This window comes from Eleutherodactylus coqui, chromosome 1, assembly GCF_035609145.1.
Source record: "Eleutherodactylus coqui strain aEleCoq1 chromosome 1, aEleCoq1.hap1, whole genome shotgun sequence".
Taxonomy (NCBI): Eukaryota; Metazoa; Chordata; class Amphibia; order Anura; family Eleutherodactylidae; genus Eleutherodactylus; species Eleutherodactylus coqui.
Window position 1 is genome coordinate 367,371,400 of NC_089837.1, and position 20,260 is coordinate 367,391,659.

At 38.6% G+C, this 20,260-nt stretch overlaps 1 protein-coding gene across 1 annotated transcript in view; it reads right to left on the bottom strand.

Moving 5' to 3' along the window:
- The window catches only part of DMD (dystrophin), a 2,524,637-nt gene extending 2,505,851 nt beyond the window's left edge, over positions 1-18,786 (bottom strand). The window contains exon 1 of the mRNA XM_066577956.1: positions 18,532-18,786. Within this exon, the coding sequence (XP_066434053.1) occupies positions 18,532-18,616 (85 nt within the window). The 5' untranslated portion in view covers positions 18,617-18,786. The remainder of the gene's footprint in view (positions 1-18,531) is intronic.
- Between the last annotated feature and the right edge of the window lie 1,474 nt (positions 18,787-20,260).

The following is a 20,260-nucleotide window of genomic DNA, read 5'->3' on the forward strand; positions in this document are numbered from 1 at the left end:
AGAGCAGCATCAGTCCTCTGGAATGCACTACCAAAGGCTACCCGAGCAATCCAGGACTCGCAGAACTTCAGGCGTGCTCTAAAAACGCACCTCTTCAGGGAGGCATACCGCATTCCCTAAAAAAACCCTCTGTACTACGCCTGATAACATGTTCCCTGACCTACTGACTGCAATCCCTACTAGCCATCATAAACCGCTCCTGCAGTTATACCGTTTCTGCCGTCACGCAGCTAAATGTCTGACCGTTGTCTGTGTATAACATCGCTCTCTCTCCACCTCGCCATACTGTGCACATCTCCAGCCCTTCTGTATCACCCCACTATTCATAATATGTAAGCTCGTTGGAGCGGGACCCGCACCCCTATTGTTTCCAGCAACTGATTACTGTTAACTGTGGTTCTGTAATTTTTGTATTTTGTCTTTCTGTATTCCCCCTGTCTACGTAAGCGCTGCGGAATATGTTGGCGCTATACAAATAACGTTTTTTATTATTATTATTATTATTAATGATATTCAGATTGAAAAGTGAAATTTGCACCAAAATATGCTCAGAGTTATATCGTACTCGTGAACCTGGCATTCCTTTACATTGCACTGTATTTTGCTAGAAAAATGTATCGGAGTGTTTCAACCTGAGATTTTCATGTGTGTTTTCCATGCGCAAGCAAATTGCATGTTTCAATAGTAAAAGAATTAAGAAATACATGCTATAAATATATAATGTATGCCTTGGCTGTCTATAAACCTTCCTCATTCCTAAACTGATACAGTAAATAGAAAGAAGGAGGGAGATACAGCTGCAGGTGCTCTAATCTACTCAGCTGACTAAATTACAGCATAAGAAACACTAGACCCAAAGAGCTAAAGTTGGACACAAAATTACTGTCTGCACTATATGTAATGTACTTGTACATCTACTGCTGTGATTTTTTTTGAGTGATTGGTAGAAATACATTTTTTAAGTAACATTAGAGCAACTATTACCAATTTGTAAGCGCAATTGTTATAAATGTCTTTTGTACGTTTGCAGAGGTATTCTACATATTTTCTATAACAAGATGAAACTTTGAAATGGAAATTGGTAATATAATAGAATAGTCTGACATATAGACTAAAACATTAATAGATATTCTCCCTTTCCATTTTGATAAGCTTTGTTGATTTGACTTTTTCAATTTCTACTCTATTACACAGCATATTAGCATTTTAATTTGTCATCAAGTTTGTTAATGAAGGATAGCTTTTAACCTCCGTGCCTTCAATTATCTCGAAACTAAAGTGATGCATGTCAAACATTAAATAGAGAACATCCTATTACTATAAAAACATGATCATATCTCTAAATGATATTGTATCAAGGAAAACTCAAGCTTATAATTATTACATATTAGTTTTTTTGGTTTTTTCCATTCCCCTTTCAAACTCAACTTTTAACTATTAAACAGGTTTTACAACCTTGTAAAATTGATCAATCGTGGTCCATCACTCTGGATCCCCACTGATCAGCTGATTGAAAGGGCCGTGGTGCTCGTACAAGTACAGCGGCCTCTTCAATGTTTGCATCTTGGCAAGATCGATTGTACTCATACTGCAGAATGCTGTGTTATTGAACATGGCCATTTAGGAAGCAACATCCTTAGAAATTTGTGAGATACAATGACATCGGTTTTATTTTTTTTGCATTACAAATTTTTTCAAATGAGTATTTTCTTGCTCCATCAAACCAATTGTATCATTATACTACATACTGGTTTAATTCAGATACAATATTGAAATTTCAGTATGTTTTAAAAAATATAAAAAGTATTTACATGGGGAGTCCTTAACTTTTCGAATGACTATTTCATAATGGTAAAATATGAGATCTGCACATTTGCCTAGACAGGTTTTGAAGGACCATTTATGGGGACATAAAGAAGCCTAAAAGATTTTCAATGGCAGATTTGGAAACAGTTATACATTTTTAAAATGTGGTTTCAGACGTATTTTCTAATAGATCGACTAACATGCAACAGAACTGCTGGGTACAGTGTGCACGATTAATAGACTAAAATAGCAATGAGTGGCAAAAGCATGTGTGTAACTTTAATTAGCTCATGATAAGTATAATAATAAATGTTCTTGCTTCTTTCATGGGGAAAATCCAGTGCAAAAATCATCTGGTATTTCAAAGATATTTGTGAAGATTGATGATGTCTGTGATCTGAGATCACTACTGATTTGGATTTCCCGGAAAGATAGGGGTCTGTAGAAAACTTCAGTTTTTTGACGCTGCTCAAAACTGTCTTATTGAAAATCAAACACCAAGTACACTCTAATTGACTGAAATCACATGTGCATGTGGCATATAAGACCATATGGACTGCATTTCAACTTTAAGCAGAATAAGAAAACCAAAAATAATCAAAAGGCGCCCATACCCATGATCACTCCAATTTTGGTGGGACAAGACGACCATCTGATATACAATGAGGTGTCACAACTCTCCCCCTAGGATCAGGTTTGTTGAATTTCAACATGCACGATCCTTTGTTCTCAGGGGAGATAAACTGCCAAGGGGGCCTGTCAGTGACTTATCCCCATCTTCTCATACATTCATATGCACACCTGGCCAACAGCTTTCTAATGGCCCTTTTATACTGAATGATTATGGTTCAAATTCTAGCTGGATCATGGAGAACTAAATAATAATCATACAGTGTAAAAGCTGCCAGCGACTGAGTAATAAACGATTCACGCTCTTATCATTTGTTGCTCAGTTTAGGCAAGCATGGAAACCAAACAATGATCGGCCTGTGTAAACAGGAAATCGGTTATCGATAAACAACTGCATGTTTACTGTGGAGATGGGTAACCAGAAACGATCTCTGACCAACTCTGCCTCCATTCACTGAATGGTTATCGCTCATCCATTTCTAAAAGGATCCTAAAATGTATGGCCACCTTCACAGTTTTAATACTTTATTATGTAATTCTGTAAACAATATTGTGAATAATTTTTGAATGTGGTTTGTTTAACCACAATGTTACCTTACAGCATTGTGGTCCTGGGTTTTACTCTAACCAGGGGGTACATCTGTATAGTGTGCTTAAACAGCCCAGTATTTGCATATCTCCACAATAACTTCACACTCCAAAAACATGTTGATAGGTTTATTGGCTTACTATGAAATTGGTCCATATGTACAAGGGAATCGGAGTGCAGAAAACAAGCTCTGCCTGTTCATCATTGCCTGGAGCTTCTCTGGAGCTCTTGCTCTGGCTTTTCATCATTACCGGAACACACTCCACAGAGCATACTCAGAGTGTGCTAGCTGTGCTCTATCCAAAAGCAGGATTGAGAGTAGACAACAAGATGGCAGCATATTGAGCAACAGCTCTGATTCAATTTATCCTGCTCAGGCAGTTGTGCGGTATTGAAATCAATGCAGAAGCAGCACAGACGTGCCAGGAAGAAGCTATTTCTCTGTCTGATGATTATTTAGAAGCATGTATAGACTGATAATACAAGCATGCAGAGGTTAAAGTTCGTTCACTGCAGATATTTTACCTTAACATTAATGTTCAGCTTGCCGCTATTAATATACAAATAATCCACAAAAAGTGAGTGCTCAATTTGTTCATCATTACATCTGCTGGACTCCAGCAGGTCACATGATTCACTCTATAATGTCACAGGTTGCTCTGGGAGTAATTCAAGAGTATAATGATGAATATACCTCCTATGGCATGCTACCATGATGGACAGAAAGTGACTAAAAATTATCAGTCTCAGTCACATGACATCACTATGAATAACATGTGATTACACACCAGGAAGACAAATGGCATAGGAATGGGTGAAAATCGTTTCTATTTTATATTTTTCTTTGCAGTTTATTAACTACTGCAGAAAATTCCTTAAATCGTATATTCACACAAGGCAGATTTCTTGCAAAAATTTCTGAAAATAAAAATCAGATCCATTTATGCGAATAGGGTGCTTTGGACAGCGTGATGGAAATTGCAAACACCATTCATATAAGACAGTTGCCGAAATGTCTGCAATAAATCTGCTGATTTTGAATATAACCTAATATACATAATACTACTATATTCCATAACACAAATGAACATGTACCAGAAACGGAAAATGTAAAACAATAATTTTTATTCTTATAAGCTAATATATGCAAAAAAGTGAAGTAAATCTATTCTCATAAAAAGGTCATCTTCGTCCTACAATGATGGTTAGGTTGGTTTGAGTCAGTGCATAAAAGAAAGATTGCGATATAATGCACTGTGCAGCTGAAAGAAGTAAGCTGGGAAGCAGGTAATTAATCTTTCTGTATCTCTAGTGCTTTACATTCTCCTATACTGATTAAATCGTATACTCCATTTAAATGATGTGCAAAGATATTCATGAATTACTTCATCTAAGGTACTATAAACGGTCAGCAGTGGGTTTATTTTATGGCACTCTCATAAGTTCAAAAGGGCCAGTAACTACCACCAGACAGTTCATAAAGCAATGAAGGTATGCATAGATTACCGCATTCAGGTAACACAGATGTGATAGAGGAGGTAGGGGACGAAACACACAAAATATTATTTCCAAATTAGGCTTTTATTTTAGAAATCTAACAGACCATACAGTTAAGTTAAGCATGGAGACATATTTGTGATTATGTGTTGAGTTGCAGATATTCTGCGACTCTGTAGATGGTTACAAATCGAGGGTTCATATAAGGATTCACTGTTTAGTCAATAGGAGGTAATTGAAAAAACTGCTGTCTGCTCTAAATCTGCTCATTCTATATATCTATGAAGCAGCAGATGTGCATTACATTAAACATAGCACAACGTTAGACTAAAGGTTCTGCTTTCACCAAAGACACTCTACACTAAAAAAAGAGAATTTAGTATTTTGCGTACATTTTTAAAAAGTATGATCAATATATTGCGATTCAGAGCAAATGGGTAGAAGATTATCAGAAATCTAGCATAACAAAATAAGCCAATAGCAAGTTTTATCCTCTTATTTTCCTTTATGAAGATGGATTGAATATAAAACATGATTCTTGTAATATTATACATTATTAAGGTTGTTCTACTTTTGAACTCTGTATTCGCTTGCACAGCGTCACATGACATCTGTTTGATGATTGTATTTCAAGATCCTTTATTTCCTTGTTCCCTTTGTTTTCATTTGAACATCATAAATAATTCTTGCATTTTTTAAGCGTGAAAACACTTTAGATTTGTTTCTGGAATCTGCGGTTCCCTTTGTGTCCCATTTATGCATCTAAACCTTTCTTCACCAGTTTCTGAAAGAAATCCCCTTTGACCTAGAATTGTATTTTATAGCCAGGTTCACACAGGGGTTAAAAATAAATTTTTCTTGTGTCACAACCTTTTAAACTAAGTGATCATCACAGCTAACATAGTGACTTCCAACCACCTTAACCAAAATCTTAAAATCTACCTGATTATATGTGATCAATCAACCATGCCTATACTACATTATCACTAGGCAGATGTACCATTCAGAAGTTTAGTGACAATGTACAGTCACTACGAGAGCTTTAAATGGGTTGTTTGCCTAATGAAAAAGCCTTTTTTATTAAAAGGGCTTCCAATGATAAATTGATCACAGACTATCCTGCTGCTTGGACCCCAGGTAGTCTGTCCTAATATGTTGGGAAATCCAACATTAAATGTTCAGTCTCTCTGCTGAATCACCACAGGGCAAATGAAGTATTATTGAAGTTCTCTTACAATCTATGGGTTGTCCTTGTGACATTTTGAGTGCTGGTCCCCAAAGCAAAAGACACTCTTTTTAGACTCTTTCCACACTTTCTAATAGACGAGGAGCTTGAATGGGGGGAATCTCTATTTTAATTCAGAATTATCTAATAGGTTATGCCGAAACTGTTTTTGTTTTTTTTTCGGAACCAGACAATCTCTTTGTTGGAAGCAATTTCTTCTGAAAACAAGACGAGTTATAAAAAATTCTCCACGCTCATTAGAAGTGTATAGGTTAATGAAGTAAAGACACTAACTTGAGAAGGATAGTCTTAATAAATAATGATAGACCCCCTTTTTGTATAGGAGTCCAGGTAGCAGGTTTACTCAAAAGTAGATAAGGTTCTGAAGGTATTATTCAAAAGTTAATTTAGTCCATAACATCCAATGGACAAACACATATTTTGAGAAATGTGTGTTACACTGAAATGCGTTGGATCACTGTGTTTGTCTAGTTTATGTTATGGACTAAATAAACTATCTCTGAATAATACCTTTGGAATGTTATCTACTTTTGGGTATACCTGCTACCTGGACTTCTATACAAAAAGGGAGTCTATCGTTATACATTAGGTCCCCCTTCTTAGTAAGTGTCCTTACTTCACTTTAATCTATACACTTCTGATAAGCGCGGGAATTTTTTTACAACTCATCTTGTTTTCTTTATCCTGAATATCTGTATTGGTCTTTTAGATACTAAGTGATGCTCTCCTGGTTGTGGATACCGCATTGGCATAGTAAGTGGTATATCTGAGGGGACTACAGGTGTGGTGGCTGACCCTTTGGTTGGGGTATAGCTGTCCACATCAGGTGAGTCCTTTTTGGATATATTTATATGAAATCTCTTTCTTCATTTTCTGATTTGTTCCAGGCACTATCTTTCATATCTGTTTGTTTGCAATTTCCTCTGAGGGAAGGAACAAAAATAAGTCAGAAATGACATAATTGAATTTTAATACATACCAATATACTTGTACAACACTTAAAGTAGACAACTTAGGAGTGGAGCTCATGGCTAAAGACAGCAGCTGCTCTTCTATTTCAATAGTCAAGAACGGAGATAACTCAGATCCCAGCCATTTAATGCCTTAGGTGCCGCAATAAATAATGAGCGCATAAGTTTAGAGATTAAGAGATCCATCTATTAACCCATCACCCCCCATAACATAATCACAGGGTGTTTATGGTCTGCCTTGGCAGCTAAGGCCTAACAATAGCCCTTAGATGTGCCCTCTCTGTACACCTATTAAATCCAATAGGATTAATGTTGGCAGGCAGTAATACAGAATGAGTTCCCTAGCATGACTAAAAAAGTGAATTCAAAACTTCAATTTTTAAAAAATATAATCCTCTTTTTTCTGCTTTAATATGTTAAAAAACTGCATACAAACAATCTATATATTGGACACATGAGAGAAATTCAAGGGGGGGAGGGTGCAACACTTTTTAAAATTTTATTTATGTTTTTGTAAATAGGAAAAGTGATGAAAAACCAAATTAAAAATATTTAATAAAAAAAAAAAAACTGCATAGACTGGGTATTGCCATATTCAACATTCCAAATTATAAAGTTATCACTCAAACGGTGGATGCCATAAGAGAAATGGAATAAAAAGCATTTAAAAATGTAACAGTAGCCAAAATAGTATCTTTAAAAATTACAACTCTTCCTGCAAAAAATAAGCCCTCACACAGCTTTACTGATATTAAAATAAAAATTTGGGGGGTCTTTAAATACGGTGACAGAACATTTTTGAAAGTATTTTTGTTGCACAAAAGGAGTAAAACATGAAAAAACTGAATAAAGTTGGTATCATCATAATCATACTGACCCTCAAAATTGTTAGCATGTGTTTTATACCACTCTGTGATCACTGTTTAACAAAAGTCTGGAAATCAATACTAGCAAAGCTGTATTTTGCCTCCCAATACATAAAATAAAAAGTGACCAAGACGTCATCTATACCCTAAATAGGTGTCGATAAATGCTACAACCTGTCCTGCAAAAAACAAGCCCTCATACAGTTCTGTCAACAGAAAAATTAAAAAGTTATGGCTCTGAGACTATGCAACACAAAGCAAAAGATGTTTTTAAGAATATGTTTTTATTGTGCAAAGCTAGAAAAACATAAAAATGATATAAATTTGTTGTCACAGAAATTATACCTGCAGAATAAAGTTAGCATATCATTTATTGTATAGTGAACTCAATAAAAAAGTGGGGTTTGCTCCTCTTTTTTTCAAACCCTCTATGACACTTTTTTCCCAGTACACTTATGTACCCCAAAATGATGCTGCTAAAAAGCTGACAAAAAAATAAAAAGTTATGGCCTTTGAAAGGATTTTTTTTTAAATTGTAGTGTCATAAATATGAGAAAATTGCTGCAGCGACAAGGGGTTAATACATTTACGGAGGAGGGTAACATGATTACATATTTCAAAGTGATTTTTGATTTTAGATGAACAAACATTTCTAAATTTGTTTCTTAACAGTTGCTGAAAATGTGCTAATATAATCAATCATAATAAAAAATTACTACGCACTTGCCTAATTGTGAAGGCTGAACATTGGAAACATATTGAATCAGTCAGCTAGCAATAACATTAGTGAGAATGTGCTGGAAAGCCGACTACCCCAAGAAACAACACATTTAGTATATTAGATTAGAAGTTCCGTGTAAAGACAAGAGACAAATTATATAAACAGAACCGACAGAATATTTCCAGCAATAAAACAAATAAATCTTATTCTAGCCAGCATTTGCCAGTAAACGGCAGGGGCTGATTTTTACAAGAAGTTCTACAAATGTAAAGGTCACCCATCAAAAAGTGATAATCTTCAACAGCTCATTCAATGCACTTCTCTCCCACAGGATAAAGAAGGAAACGGTTCACTGTCTTAAAGAGTTCAATACTATACCTTAGACTTTTCTTTTAGTTGTAGCATAAACTAACATCCCACAGCAGAATATAAATGTATACTTGAATATATTACTATGGATAGATTTTAAATAATCCACTTTCAGACTGCCACCAACGATCACTACTTTAGTTCTATGGAGTATGTTTACTTATGATATCAACTCATTATTAATTATTATTATTATTATTACTTATTAATATTTCATAAGTATTAAGATTTGTATCTTTTTTCATCTAAAAATACAAATAATGATAAACCGAAGTAGAAAGTGAGTCCCATATCATGACAGGGCATTTACAAAGTTTGCTGGATAAAACATAGTAACATACAGTGGTTTGTAAGGCTAGAAAAAGACATATATCTATCCAGTTCATATGCATATTATCATGCAGTATTGCTCCAGGAAAAAGCAAAAAGCCCCATAAGGTAGAAGCCAATTTTCCTAATCTGGGGGAAAAAATCCTTCTCAACTGCAGATCTGGCAGTCAGAATAAACGCCCATTTACTCTGAAAGAAAATAGCTCAAACGATACTTAAAGACTTAAATGCAGGCAGAGCGGGACACCTCTGATAACTTCAAGAACAGCAGCTGTTTTGTATATGCAAACAACTGCTTTGCTCCTCAAGCTTTCAGCTGGTATCCTGCTGAGAAGTCCCAGTGGAATACCAGCTGAAAGAATACTATCAGCCCCGCCCACTGAGAAAATCAGCATGCGGTGCTGATAACAGTCATCAGTGATTTCTAGCTTGCTAGAGTTCAGCGATGAACGAATAGTGCACGAACAGGCACGATGGCAGTGCGTTTACACACAATGATAATCGCTTAAAAGATGGCTTTTGAGCGAATTTTGAGCGATAATCGATGTGTCTAATTGGGCCTTTACTCCCTGAATCAACAACCCCTCTACTGTAGTCTGGTGTATAATTTGTAACATCACTCAAGGAAAGGAGTTCAGGCCCACCTTGAACTCATCTAGTGAATTCGCAATCTTACAATTAAGATCTCCCTTTTGTATTGATGTAGGTACCTTCTTTCCTCTGGATGAAAAGGATTAACCCTACCCCTTTGTTAGAGTTATTGTTCTGGGTATAAGCAGATCATGGGAGAGAGCTCTGTAGTGAGCACTGATATACTAATACAGAGTAATCTTCAGCCATTTTTTTTTCTGAATAACCTAATTTGGTTAATCTCTTTTGGTACTGTTTTCCACCTGATTCAATATTTTTTCTTGGGCACTGGCGCTCAAAAATGTACACAAATCCCATATGCAGTCAAACTAGTAATTTATAAAGAGAAAGACCCACGTTCTCATCATGTGTTTATATGCCTCTTTTGATACTTCAACTGGTTTTATTTGGCTTGGCAACAGCTGTCTGACACTGGTCACTCCAATGGTTTCCCATTTAATGTCTAATAGTGACATGCATTTTCCCTGCCCATGTGAAACCTTAAATTTATCAGTATTATATCTCATTTGCCTCTTTTCTGTCCAAGTCCCCAATTGATCCAGATCCATTTGTAACCATATACTATCCACTTTTATATTTATTATTTTGCATGCTTTAGTATTATCTACCAAAATTGATAATGTACTGTGCAATTCCTCTACAAGGTTATTAATAACTATAGGAAAGAGAGAAGGGGCCAATAGTGATCCCTGTGGTACACCACCGGTAGCAGGGACTCAAACTGAGTATGAACCATTTATAGCTAGTCTCTTCTATCATCAAGCCAGTTACAGCACTTACACATGTTTTTTCCTAGTCCGAAGATTCTCCTTTTAATAAATCACCGGGAAAAGTCGCTAAAGTCTGGTTTGGCTCTTAAGAGGTAGTTTTCTTCCTTTTGGAGGAGAACTAATTTGCATAATGACACTCCCATAAGTAATTGCCTTTCTACCAAATGCTTATTTTTTAATTCTCCCCTGCTAGAGCAGCTCCTATTAGTTTTAGGTGGAAATGGAAATTAGAGTAAAAACTGCTCAAACACAAAGCTGGATTTCACTGATAGGTACCATACCATACATCACAATATTAGCTCATCTTTTCTGTACTGTAATCTCCACTTGAATGAAGGGACATCTTTCTGTAAGGTCAGTACTGAATCAGCCTGTAAGATAAGCTACCACAATGTCTTCTATTGACACAATCGGTTTTCCGATCTTAGCTCTTGTTTAAGGCAGTGTGTGCTGCTCTGTATTTCACAACTTATACTTATCAGCATTGCTACACAATCATCTTTCCTGTCCATGTTTTATAAGCTGGAAACCTAGACTATTAGATGGCAAAATTGCAACTGCTCTTCTTTCAATGACTCAAAAACTAATGGATTTTCTAAATATTTATATTCAAATTCATTTTTAGTTGCATAGAAAAGCAAACAAAATTGGCTTAGCGAAAATACTACATATCTCTAACACATTTTATATTGAGCTGAGCAAAGATGTCACAGTTGCAAGGTAGCTGCATATACCTACTGTAGTACCTGGACCAAAGGTATGCTTTCCAGACTAGAGAACTTGCTAGGAAGGAATTATACAGGTGGACATAGAGTGCATCGGCTCTTGTGAGTAGGTTTCACAAGGTGGTAGGGGCTATGTGAGAGGCTGGATAAAGTATTCAGGGCTCTTGAAGGATAGGTGGCAAGGTATCCCTGGTAGGAGGTAGGATGGAAAAATGCAGTGGAGTACAGTGTCTCCAGGGAGAGAAAAAATTGACCATAAGTCTACATTCATGCCTGTTGTTTTCAAGGGGACATTCAAACACGTTGCATGCTGTGCAATGTGCACGAGAGTGCGATGGGATGTTTTCCATTGAAATTGTCCGACGTGCAGGAAACAAGTGCTGAAGGTCAGAATTTCACAGAAGAGATGTGAGACGTTTTTGCATGAAAAGTACTTCATGTCCGCGGGGAAAACGCACGTTGACAAGAGCCATATCGGGCCAGTTTTCGTAGCCCGATATTGCGCTTGCCCGTGTGACTATAGCCTAACAGAAAAAGAACATGAAACTGCGGTCTGTACAGAAGAACATAAAGAAGCAGTGTGTTCAGCAGCTTCAGGCCCTATCTAATACTGAACAATATGGCAATGTGGCTGCAGACTCAAAGATGTGTCCATATGTAGATTTTGGTGTGGATCCATGTCAAAGTCCACATCAAAATCTGCAGCAAAATCCACATGTAATACAGGGATTTTAGTGCAGATTTTAACATAGCCTTTATCCATTCATTTGAAAGATTAAAGATTCCTGCCATTTTGGTCTACTTCACAGTCCACATGGCATACATCCCCGGGTTTTAAAGAAATTAAATATTGCGATAGATAAACTATTGTTCCTATATTTAAAGATTCTATAGTGACAGGGTCTGTTCCAGTGGATTGGCACATAGAAAATGGGGTGCTGGAAACTACAGGCCAGTAAGTCTGGCTTCTATTGTTTGGTAAAATGTTTGAGAGCTTTCTAACAGATGCTATTCTAGAATACCTCAATGAAAATCGCTGTATAACTGCATGTAGGCATGGGCTTATGAAAGATCGCTCCTGTCAAACCAACCTCATCAGCTTTTTCAAGGAAGTAAGTTCTAGATTGGACTGGAGAGAGTCATGGAATCTTGTATACCTTGTTTTTTCGAAAGCATTTGATACTGTGCTACATAAAAGGTTGCTATATAAAATGAGAATTACTGGTCTAGGCAAGAATATATGCAATATGGTAAGTAACTAGCTCAGTTGTGCGAATGCCCGATTACCGTCTCCCAAAGCAATTACTATGCTCTCAACTGAAGAACAGAAAACGGAATGTTGGTGGACAGAAAAGAGATTTAAAGATGGACTTAAAGCAAACCCTGCCTCTTGAGCGCTCAATTTGGGGATTAGCCGTTACCAACAGCACTGTGAATTTGAGGAGGCACGAATGGATAGTGAAAGGGAGAAACGTATTAAGAGGAAAGAACATCAAGCCAATCCTTGTCGGGACCGTCTTCCACTTAGAAACTGATGTCTCCACTGCAAAAGAACCTGTGGAACAAGAATAGGTTTCTATAGTCACCTACGCACCCACCACTAAGCCCCTATACTTGGAAGGCAATAATGCTCGGCCATGAGTGATAGCCTATGATGATGATATGATCACAGGGGTCAGCATTGGGCCCTATTTTTTGAAATATATTTATTAATGACCCTTAAAGAGGGATTGTACAGTGAAACATCAATATTTGCAAATGGTACAAAACTATGTAAAGTAATCAACACAAGAGAGGACATAAGGCAGTTGCAAATGAATATGGTTAAGTTGGGGGCAGAAAAGTGGAAAATGAGGTTTCACACTGATAAATGTAAGGTTATGCACATGGGCAGAGGAAATACATGTCACCATTACACACTGGAACATCACTGGGCAAAACTAACATGGAAAAGAACTTTTTAGTTAACTTAAACTTAAAGGGGTTGTCCCGCGCCGAAACGTTTTTTTTTTTTTTTCAATAGCCCCCCCGTTCGGCGCGAGACAAACCCGATGCAGGGGTTAAAAAAGAAAACCGGATAGTGCTTACCTGAATCCCCGCACTCCGGTGACTTCTTACTTACCTTGTGAAGATGGCCGCCGGGATCTTCACCCTCGGTGGACCGCAGGTCTTCTGTGCGGTCCATTGCCGATTCCAGCCTCCTGATTGGCTGGAATCGGCACGTGACGGGGCGGAGCTACGAGGAGCCGCTCTCCGGCACGAGCGGCCCCATTCAGAAAAGAAGAAGACCGGACTGCGCAAGCGCGTCTAATCCGGCGATTAGACGCTGAAAATTAGACGGCACCATGGAGACGAGGACGCTAGCAACGGAACAGGTAAGTGAATAACTTCTGTATGGCTCATAATTAATGCACGATGTACATTACAAAGTGCATTAATATGGCCATACAGAAGTGTATACCCCCACTTTGTTTCGCGGGACAACCCCTTTAACTGAAGCAACCAGTGTCAGGCAGCTGCTGCCAAGGCAAATAGGATTATGAGGTGCATTAAAAGAAGTTTAGGGCCACATGATGGGAAAACTGTTCTTCCTCTTTACACTGGAATATTGTGTACAGTTTTGGCCAGTGATACTCAAGAAAGATATATCAGCACTGTCATTGATTTCAATGGGGCCTCGCATACCTACGCCCAAACGCCGCAATTTTCGAGCGCTATCTGTTCTGTTTTTCTGCATTTTCCCGGTTTTTAACACACCTCTTCACCCATCACAATCATGGGGTGCTTTAAAAAGCGCTGTCAAACTATGTATCATGCATTCAAAAATGCCGCTCGAAATCACAGCAAAATGAAGCGGTTTGGAGCGCTATTCAACAGAACGCATGTGTGAGAGTGACATATGGCGGGATTCACGTGGGAGTATTTGCGCATGACATTTTTGTGCGTGCAATATTTACAAAATAGAACCGATTGATTTCAATGGGTTTGATCACAAGCAAGTATCTTGCGTGCGCAAAATAATACATCTGGCACCCATTAAAGAATTTGTCCATTTCAAGGGCTAGCAGCATTGGTGCGTGTGCAAAAAGTACAGTAGAAAATTCTGCCCAAAAATGTGCGCAAATACATTTACACACATGTGAATCCAGCCTAAGGGCTCCTTCACACGGGGGGATGCATTTTTGCACATGCCTCAGCACAACTTATTTGCGCTATGCACGAGGGTTTTATGCATGCATATCCTCACATTTTACTGCACTTTCTGTGCATGCAGGGCATTTGCGCGCAACCGATGAATATGCTCTGATTGTAATGGCTATTTAGCCTAATGATATATAGATGTGTTCTTTTCCAAATGGAATTGCCTATGCGTGCGCACAGTGCTTGCGCATACGCGCATCTGCCATCTGCAAATATGCTCGCCTCAGCGCAGTGAAAGAGGTTGATTTGCGCATGTAGTAATGTAATTTTTTGTGCAATCAGGATCTGTTCATATGGAGTGCGCCTAATGAGGTCCACATATATTCTCTTTTTCACTGAATTGCGCAGTTCCCGCAGACTTTTGTGGGGCCCTTTGGCGTGCAAATATGCAGCAAGATAGAACAGGTACTATTTTTTTGTGTGCGACCAAAATGTGCACAAAAAAAAATCATTAATGAGAATGAACTCATTGACATTAATGGGCTCTATTATCTGCACAATGCATGGTGCAAGTACATCTGTGTGAAGTCGCCCTTAGGGCGCCCACCCACTGGCGTTTGCGATTTTCGTGCGTGAAAAACGCTGCGTTTTCGCGGCGTTTTTCCCGCGTTTTTTGCCGCGTTTTTTGCCGCGTTTTCGCGGCTTTTCCATTAATTTCCATTGACTTTCATGGGTGCATTAGGTGAAAAATAAGGACACATATGCAACTGACAGTTCCTATGTTAAAAAACGCAACGCAACGCAACGCAAAACGACAGTGGACAGGAGTACATTCAATTCTAATTGCTCTGCAGGAAAAACGCAAAACGCAAAGAAAAAAAAATCGCCAGTGGGTGGGCGCCCTAAGGTGCGTCCTGCAGAAATATCCCCCATGTATGTATGGTTCTCTAGGTAGTTTCATACATAGCCTTTTTTGGAAACATGCCATTTTTTGTGTCTCTTACCTGTGCTAATTTTAAATGCTATGGCCAGATATTAGCTGTAAGTCAATAGGCAAATATGAAAAGAAAAAACTACAAACAGTACAGTTTTTTTTGTGTTCTTCTCACTTTTGGTTTATTCTGGGAACAGTAGCATGTTTTTAAAATGCATCACATAATATGTATGGCACTTTTTCCCCATAGACAGCTCTACAAAGAAAAAAAATTTAAAGAAAAAAATTTAGGAAAAAATTGCCACCCAAAAAATGCTTGTAAAAGTACTTGAAAATCATGGCGGTGTTTACAAGCCCAAAAAAATGCCACAAAAAGTGTGTTTAAGGTGAAGCCTTAGGCTTATTCAGACGACCGTAAATCGGCCGCGTACTCACGACGACTGATATACGGTGTCCCTCTCTGCAGGGGAGGAGGCTGGAAGAACCGGGAGCAGTGCTCTGAGCTCCAGCCCCCTCTCCATTAAATTAAATTAACTACATGCAGGAAAGTTAGGGCAGGTCCTATCTTTTTCTCGCCCGTACAATTAACGAGTGAGAATACCACTAATGAAAATGAAACCATTGAAATCAACGGGTTTGTTTTGTCTTTTTATAAGGCCATGATTATTCACGTTCATGCAAAGAAGTCCTAAGGCCTGATTTACATGGATTAATGAAATATTAGTCCAAGTAAGGCCTCAATCACACGGGCGTTTTGACGCACAAATTTTTGAATGCATCAGTTATGCGTTCAAAAATTCGCATGACTAAAGCGGGTGTCACGGTGGAAAATCGCTGCTAGCAGCGTTTATCTGCTCACAAAGAGCGCTGCTAGCAGCATTTATCTGCTCACAAAGAGCGCTGCTAGCAGCATTTATCTGCTCACAAAGAGCGCTGCTAGCAGCGTTTATCTGCTCAAAAAGAACGCTGCCCGCTATCCCCTGCTGCGGCTGTGAAAGCTGCAGCAGGGAATTCCTTGGATGTGAAACCCCTGGATGCTGTCACATCCAGTGGCTTCACTTGTGCACAATGGGGCCGGCGGCAGCTGCGACGGACCCATTGGCATACAGAGAACATCACGATCCTCTGCTACCGCTGTGACAGCTGTGGCAGAGGATTTCTTCATCTCCACGGGGAGTCCCATTTTCACTAGACACTGTGACAATGCTGTCACAGTGTCCAGTGACAATGGCACTTCCCGGCAGCCCATTGCTTTCAATGGAGCTGTATTGCCGGCTCCATTGAATTCAATGGGAGAACATCGCTCTACTCTACTACAGCTGTGACAGCTGTGGCAGAGGATCGCAATCTTCACTATATGTTCTCAATGCGGTCGGCGCTGCTGTCGCCGGCCGCATTGTGTGCAAGATAAAACCCCTGATGCGATAGCATCCAGGGGTTTCACATACACAGAACAGCGGTTTGCCGCAGAACGCAGTTACATGCGTTCTGCAAAACCGGTGTCCCATAATTTTTGCCGCAGGCGTTTTTCCGCTGCTGTTGAAAAGAATTGGTTCTATCTAGTGTGAATTTTTTGACGTGTGGAAAAACGCCCATTACAAATGCCCGTGTGACTGAGCCCTAACTCTGACCCAGCGATTTCATTATGAGTCTGATGTGTTTGCACGTTGCATCATGGTACTTGGGCTTTCCATTGCGTAAAAATTGCACATTGTTTCAATATGAAAAATGTAAAAATTGCACTCGCATGTATATTTTAACTCCCTCATAGCAAATAATGGATACCGCAGAAAAATAGGGCATGCTACAGCTTTTCCATCTCACAGCATCGGCGCAAGAGATCACATATAAATAGACCCATTTAAAATAATGGTTCTATTGGTGTGCAAGTTTTGTGCGTCTCGCAACTCGCAAAACTCGCATTGGAAAATTCCTTGTGCATGTAAGGCTTAAAAGAGCAAAATGTCAAAACTTTGATCAGTGAGGGTCCCGCTGCTGAGACTCCAGATGATCACTGGTATTAGGGGCTGCAGCACTTACCCAAGAGCTGTGCCCCTTTGGCTGTCTTCGCTGCCTGTTGGTTCATCTCAGCAGCTGAAGATGGAGTCATAGGGGTCTATAGACGTCTTCTATAGATTTCTATGCATCTTTCTACAGCTGCCAAAACTTTTGAAAAAAAGAGCAGTTACTCTTAACTATGTGTGAACTCCACGCTCAGATCAACACCAAGCCACAACTGTGTTGTTGAGTTTACTGTAGGTCATCGGATCTGAATAGTTATCTAATGACACACAGCAGACATTTAACGTAATACCATATGGTATATGCGTCAACCCCTCACTACAGCTGCTGTATTGTCATACTCATCTAAAGCGGATTATGATTTAACCACAGTTAGCCCTACAGTACCCCATGTGATATTTACAGCCGTATGCAGCATGCCAAGTGGACTTGTATATAAACTAAACACTGAATGGTCTATAAATTAGCATGACGATCTGCTGCCATAATAAAGAAAAGAGGGAGGCCCGGCAACTGAAATAGTATCTTCCATGGAAGCATAGCAGACACTTCCATTTACAGCTCTACTGACCGGTCCCATTATACAAATGGCAGTTCGATGTGTCACGCATATTTTTCACATGCATAAAATAATCAGTAGACAGCAAGTATGCATGTACATGTGTATTTGCTGCATATGTTCAATCCCCCTATATTGGTGCGTAATGTGCACTAAAATAAGAGATACAGCGGTTTCGGATGAGCGTCAAATAAAAAAGCAGGCCCAATAGAAATTAATGGACTTTTGAAAAATATGCGCATGATAAGCATGGGACATACACCCATATGAGTGAGCCCTAACTCTATCACCAAACACAAGCGCTAACTGTCACTTTTAGATCTCTGCATGAGACACATCAAAGGTCAACCAAGTCACCCTGCTACTATTTACTTCATTCTGTAACACATCTCATTTCAGCTATTTTAAATGTAGACTTTGGGATAAAGCATCAACCATTTCAAAAGAAGAGTGAAAGACTAAAACACCCTGCAACATCAAAGTAACTTCAAGAGCATCAACTGACAGCTTTCAGATGACTGGGTTAAAATCCAATAAAATGTAATTGTTAAATAAAATTGACTGCAACAGAGAGTCCTGGAATGCTATAGCTTCCTTGTAACAAAGGATATAAAGCGGTCATAAATAATTTATCCAGCCATGTTCTATCATAGAATATCTGCAGGCTTGTAGCCATTTCTAATTAATAACAATAGCACACTTACCGGATCGATTTTTGATCATGTCATTGAACTCATCAAGCGCAGCTTCCTCCTTGTTCTCCTCCCCTTGATAAGCACTCTCAGCCATACTTCACTTGGGATGTGGAGTTGTAAATCAAGAATCCAGAGCCAAGTTTTCAGCGTTTTCGCTCTTGTAGTGCAATATCTTTGTTCAGTGTTCAGCAAATATTTCAGAAAGCTCCTGAGATCACGTTTTGTGCTATACCCACTAGGTCAGACAGCCGAGCAAAGCTGCAGATAGAGTTTGCACTGAGAAAGGAAGAGTAAACTGTCAGCCCCACAGATCAGAAAAAACAGGTGCTGATCTGTTACTCCTTAAAATAGAAGCACCCTGTTTAAAACAAGTAGAATGTGAATGTGAAGTAGAGAATATTAAACTTGACACTCTATAAATCAGCATCAAGTTGTAGATTCCAGAAACTATTTCCGCACTCTTTCCAATCAATACAAAGGCCAATAAAGTACCAAATTGCCAAAATAAACTCACAGGGCATACATAATTTAGTTACACCTCACTTAGTTGCTTGCATTCAAGATATGATGGGCCTCTGTTCAATATATATTGCATCACAAAGGCTAGAGAGTAGATGCCAAACATTACTAGCAACGGCCATTAATCCTGCTGTATTTGTAGAAAATAGACAAACAGAACCCAGGTACACGTGTATTCTTAGAGAGGAAATACTACTTTGTATCATGCAAGAATTTTTATGAATTACATGTATTGGAAGCTGCACAAATATACAACATGTATATTGCATAATAAGTAACATTTATACTTATTGCTTTATATAGTTACTAGCTGATTAACCGGCGTTGCCTGTGTATTTTATTTTTAGGCACGAAAATAATTTAAATATGTGTGTGTGTATATATATATATATATATATATATATATATGTGTACTGATTTATTATATTAGTATATGAGGAGGAAGAGGTCATCTGTGTAATATATAGTATATAAGGAGGAGGTGGTCTGTGTAATATCTTACTGCATAAGGAAGAGGTTATCTGTGTAAGATCTTACTGCATGAGGAGGAGGTCATCTGTGTAATATTAGTATTTGAGGAGGAGGACGTTTTCTGTGTAAGATATTATCTAAGGAGCAGGAGGTCTGTGTAATACTGGCCTAATTAAAAATCAAAAACTCACCGACTTATCAACCAATAGCAACCAATCACAGCTCAGCTTTCACTTGTTATACTGCTGAGGTAAAATGAAAGCTGCACTGTGATTGGTTGCTATGGGCAATACAGATTTCCTTTTGGATAGCTTCATAAGACTGGGTGTTGGGCTCATTTTTGTGTGGTACATAGTGGCTTAGTGCTGGTGGGAAGCTGTGTGGTAGTTGGAGCAGAGGAGGAGGTTGTCTGTGTAAGATATTATCTGAGGAGCAGGAGGTCTGTGTAATATATTAGTATTTGAGGAGGAGGACGTCACCTGTGTAATAGATTAATGATTGATGAGGAGGTGGTCGTCTGTGTAATATAAGACTGTGAAATAAAAAAACATCTGCTCATGTGCAATTCCAGCATTGCCCCTCCCCCCAGGGATAGTGGGGCTGTCTTATCCTCCCACCCACCCAAATGTGTCCCCATGGGATGAGTTATATATGTACCAAGTTTGGTTGAAATTGCTCAAAGTGTTCATGAGTTATGGTGGCACATACACACATACATCCTATTTTATACATATAGATTACTAGTAAT